The 4,741-nt window shown below is 71.1% G+C and overlaps 1 protein-coding gene across 1 annotated transcript; it reads right to left on the bottom strand.

Moving 5' to 3' along the window:
* Positions 1–170: 170 nt before the first annotated feature.
* On the bottom strand, positions 171–3,587 carry GAS2L1 (growth arrest specific 2 like 1). Its single transcript, XM_026042897.1, has 4 exons — positions 2,914–3,587; positions 926–1,033; positions 455–551; positions 171–334 (listed from the first exon to the last, which is right to left on the bottom strand). Exons 1-4 carry the CDS (start codon positions 3,562–3,564, stop codon positions 171–173), a joined length of 1,020 nt encoding a protein of 339 aa, XP_025898682.1. The 5' UTR covers positions 3,565–3,587.
* Positions 3,588–4,741: the final 1,154 nt, after the last annotated feature.

The raw sequence follows: 4,741 nt of genomic DNA, 5'->3' as shown, positions 1-4,741 counted from the left end.
CCCTCCACCCCCAGCCCATCCAGCCTTGGGGGGGGGGCAACAGGCGACCCCCACTGCATCCAACCTTGGGGACCTCCCCCCCCCCGTACTGTCCACAGTCCAGAGCAAAGGGGGGCACCCACACCCCCCAGCAGCACCCAGGGGTGCTCAGCACGAAGCCCCCCCCGCCTTTACCTGTGCGCCCCAGCGGGCGTTGCAGCATCACCGTCGGGTCCCCGGGGCGCCCTGGGGGTGGGGGGGTCCCCGGGGGGCCGCTTGTCGCGCCGGGGGATCCTGGGGCTGGGTGCGGGGGGGCCCTTGTGCGGGGAGGCGCGCGGCTGCGCCAGGCGATGGGCTGCGGGCAGAGCGCCCCGCGTCACCGGGGGGCTGCCCCGTGACCCCCCCCCGCCCCGCGTCCCCGGGGGGCTGCCCCGTGACCCCCCCCGCCCCGCGTCACCGGGGGTCCCCCGCTCACCGAGCGCCGCGCAGCGACACGGGTCGTGCTTGTCCAGGTAGTGCTCCAGCGTGTCCCAGCCGCCGCCGACGCGCACCATGACGTGGCTGCGCAGCACCTGGCGGCGGGGGGGACAGCCCCGTCACCCTGCGCGGGCCGGGCACGCGCACCGCGGCGGGGTGGCGTTACGGAGCCGGGATCCCATGGGGAGGGAGCCCCCAGCCCCAGCAGCCCCCAGGTCCCAGCTTGGCTCTCCCTGGGTTTAATGGCACCAATTGCCCCGGCACGTTGGTCCCAGCGTTCCGCCACCGAAACGCATTGATCGATGCATGGATGGGATGCATGGACCAATGGATGCACACACGGATGCATGCAGGGATGCATGGACAGATGGCTGCATGCATGGCTGCATGGATGGATGCAGGAGCCCTTGGCGGGGGAAAGGGGGTGATTCCCGAAGGGGCAGGGCCCCTCGGCAGCGCTGCCTCCTACCCGCACGAAGATGAGCGCGTTGGAGTCTCCCACTTGGTACTTGCCCTCGGAGACTTTGACCATGGGGAACTGCGAGGGGCAGGTGCAGCAGCCCAGGATCTCACGGACCTGGGGAGAGAGCGGCCGGGATGGGCGGGAGCCCCTCAGGAACCCGCAGGAACGGCGGGGGGACCCCGGTTTTCCTGCCCCCCGGCTCCTGCACGGACATGTCCGGAGCCGGGTACAGTGTGGGGGCCGGGAGGGTGGGACTGGCAGGGAGCCCCCCCCACCCCACGGGCCTGGCAAAGCTGCAGCATTCCCAGGCGGAAGTGCCGGGAAGGGCCCGGCTCCCGCAGCRCTGCCGGGCCCTGCGGAGCCTTCCCGTGCGTGCGGAGCGGCCCTTCCCTTCCCACCGCCGTCCCCGCGCGGGCTGAGACCGGGCACAGCTCGCGGCACCCGCCGGCTGCTGCCCTCCCCGCAGGCCCGGGAGCCCCTGGGACCCCTGTGCCTGTGTGGGGGACACAGGGGACACCACGGAGCCACCCCTGAGCCCCCAACACAGAGACACTGCAGGGACCTCCAGGGCTGAGACCTCGGCCTTCCTCCTCCTCCTCCTCCTCCTCCTCCTCCTCTCCCAGCCCCCTCCCCCCAGGCTCTATATTTGGGCGGCTTCACTTCACTTCCCAGGAAAACAAAAAAAAACAGCCGCCGGATGACGTCATGGATTACGCAGCGCTGTCTGCGGCCGCGGGGCGGGGGGATCCCGGGACACGGGCCGGACACCACGGGGATGGGCGGGGGGGAGGGCATCTCCCGGCCGGGACGGGACCCCCTTGTCCCCCTTGTTCCCCGCCTTGTCCCCACCAGCTCCGGCTCTTCCCCTTCCCAGCGCTTCCTGCTGGCAGCCGGGCAGGATCCGGCCCYGCACGTCCCAGCCCAGGGGCCCCGCAGGAGCCCAACGGAGCCGGGGGGAAACTGAGGCCGAGGGAGGAGGTCAGAGGCAGGGGACGGGGAGGCCGGGGCGGGGGGCGAGTTTGGCCCTGCCGCGGGGAGCAGGAGGCCGCGGGAGCGCTCCGCATGCCGGCTCCATCCCGGCACCCGGATCCCAGCCCACCCCGAGCTCCCGGCTCGGAGCCGCCGCTCCGGTGCCGGAAGGGGCAGCGTTTCCGCCGGCGCGGGCGCATTCCCGGGTCGTGTCCGGCCGCGCAGGCCCCTCCCCGGCCCCGAGGATGCCCGTAAAAGCCCAACGCCGGGAATTGCGCAGCCCGGAAAAATGCGGCCGGCGGCTGCGGCACCGGGCGGCCTGGGGCAGGTGGAGAGCCGGAGTTCAGCCCCCTCCAGCAGGGAGGTGTTCCCGTCCCGCCGTGCCGCCCCGCTGCCAGCCAGGGACTTAGGGCTGGGATCAGCGAAAGGGTTTGAATTAAATAATAATAACAAAAAAAGGCGGCTTTGGGATTAGGGAGTCAGGGCAGGGCAGGGCCCCCCCGGGCGCGCTGTGTCCTCGGGCCCGGCCGCCGCGTTAATCCTGGCGCAGGCGGCCGATCCCGATGCCAATCCCGCGCGCCGCTAATCCCCCCGCGCCGGGAGCTCCGGCTGCGCACGGAGGCGTCCGGCCGCGCCGCGCCCCAGCCCGCGGCTCCGGGCCTGGCCGCTCGCTCCGGCCTTTTCCGCTTCCCTGGAAAAGCCTCCCCGCCCTTCCCGCTTCCCACGGGCCTCTCCATCCCCAGGGGCAGCTGCGGGTGCCCGGAGCCCCTCTTGTCCTGGTGCTGGTCCCCAATGTGCCCGAGTGCCCTGGCTGCCGTCCCCGCGGTGGCTCCCCCCGGCCCCGGAGCTTGCCAAGGACCACAAGCCACCGTCACTGCCGAGGTGCCCTGTGATTACGGCCTCTGCCACCAAAATAACCCATCCCACAAGATCGGGCGGCTCCCGGAGGCACCGAGAGCCCCGCGGGGTGGGCAGAGGCCTCCCGTGGGGCCCCGTGCCCAAGGTCACCCCAGAGAGCATCTCACCAGCTCGTCCAGGTTCTTCAGGTCACACAGGGAGATGCGCTGCGTCCTGCTGGGGTGGACCGGAGACTCCGAGTGCAGGTGGTGCCTTTCCCGTCGCATGTCCAGCACCCCATAGGTGATTTGGTCCCTCATCTCCTCCTCGATCTCCTCCTCCATCTGGATGAGCATGGGCGCCAGCATCCCAAACTTGGAGCCCCTCCTGGCCACCTCCAGCAAGCACAGGACAAAGTTCTTCTCGTTCTTCTTCAGCACCAAGTCATTGGTTTCAAACATGAGGACATCCTGGATGCCGAGGTCCTGCCGGCACCACCGGATGAAGTTGGAGATGTTATCCCTGGCAATGAAGGAGCCGGGCAGCGCGTTCCTGGCCTGGAAGACGACCTCGTTGCGGGGGACGCGCATGCGGGCGGCGGCCTCGGGGTGCTGCTGCTGGAACTCCAGGGCGATGCGGTTGACGTTGTTGGCGTGTTGGCAGAGGTCGTAGCCTGTCTCCAGGGTCTCCATGAAGTTGTCGACGTGGATGTCCAGGTCGTAGAGGGTGTTGAACCACTCGGCGAGGTCCTCCTTCATGGCGTAGAGGTACTCCTCGCTGGAGCGGAACGGGCGGATGCTCTTGGAGGCGGCGCTCTGGATGCTGCTCTGGTCGGCCATGGCGAGCGGCTCCCTGCTGCCCTCCGGCCTTTGGGATGAAGGTCACGGAGATGTCAGGGACGGACACGGGAGGGCTGACCCCGCCGGGCTGCTGCCCCGGCCCTGCTGGCCCCGAGGGGTCTGGCGAGGAGCAGAACGTGCTCCGGGATCAGACCCTGCTCCAGAACCAGGCCCTGCTCCGGGATGAGCCCCCCTGTGCCTCAGCTCTCCCCACTCCTGGCGGCCAGCAGAGCCGGTCCCACCTCCCCAGCCTTCTCCCGGCGGGACCTGCCAGCTCCCACCTGGGGTTAACGAGCCCYGTGTCACCACTGTCCCCCAGGCATGTCCCCCCCCCCCCATGAAGCCCTGGCCTCTGTCACCACCACGGGGGTCACCCGGAGGTGTCAGGGCGGCTGCCTGACGGGGATGGGGAGACTCCCGAGGGGTGGCCGGGCTACGAGCCCGGTGTCCCCACGAGCCCCCACACGGCCGCCCGCCTGGTGAAGGTGACGGTGGCTCTGGGGGGCACTGTCCCCAGCTGGTGGCCTCCACCCAGACCCGTTGCCACCGGGACCCTCTGTCCAAGGGGGTCTCTTTCCTGGAGGGAGCCCCGGAGCTCTGGGGGGGCTCTTGGGACCCCGGGGGGGGGGGCTCTGGCAGAGGGGCCCTGTCTGTCCTGGGAAGGAAGGGTTACCCCTATGGGGGGCAGGGGGCTCTGCCGGGGGAGGGGGCTCTGTCCTGCTGTCCTGGCAGGGCGGTCTGTCCCGGGAGGAGGGGCTGTCTCAGACAATCTCTCTGTGCAGGGGGGTCTTGGGCCCAGGAGATCCCTGCTCGGGGCGGGGGGCGAGGGGGGGTCTCTGTCCCAGGGGTTCTCTTCTAGGGGAAGGGGGTCTCTGCCAGGGGGGGTCTCTATCCTAGGGGGTCTCTGCCGGGGCAGGGGGAGGTGTCTCTGTCCCGGGGCTCCGAGCCAGGGTCCGTCCCGGGGGTCTGTCCCGGGGGTCTGTCCCGGGGCTCCGTGCCGGGCTCTGTGCCGGGGTGCGTGCGGCGGGCGCAGGGAAGTGCGTTGGTGCGGGCGGGAAGCGAAGGGGGTTGGGAGCGCTCAGCACCTGCGAGGCAGATGGGCGCTGGGCGGGCGGCTCTGGGGACCCCCACGCGGGGACCCCCACGCGCGGGGGCCCCGGGACGAGGCGCCCCCCCC

The sequence above is a fragment of the Nothoprocta perdicaria genome, unplaced genomic scaffold (genome assembly GCF_003342845.1).
Source record: "Nothoprocta perdicaria isolate Ctin4 unplaced genomic scaffold, notPer1 scaffold_317, whole genome shotgun sequence".
Classification (NCBI taxonomy): Eukaryota; Metazoa; Chordata; class Aves; order Tinamiformes; family Tinamidae; genus Nothoprocta; species Nothoprocta perdicaria.
The sequence above is the reverse complement of the archived record's forward strand: the minus strand, read 5'-3'. Positions and strand labels throughout refer to the sequence as shown.

Coding starts and splice junctions, on each gene's coding strand:
- GAS2L1 (XM_026042897.1), bottom strand. CDS start 3,564: ATGGCCGACCAGAGCAGCATCCAGAGCGCCGCCTCCAAGAGCATCCGC. Junction 1,034..2,913: donor TGAAGAACCTGGACGAGCTG/GTGAGATGCTCT, acceptor CTCTCTCCCCAG/GTCCGTGAGATCCTGGGCTG. Junction 335..454: donor GTGTCGCTGCGCGGCGCTCG/GTGAGCGGGGGA, acceptor CTCTGCCCGCAG/CCCATCGCCTGGCGCAGCCG.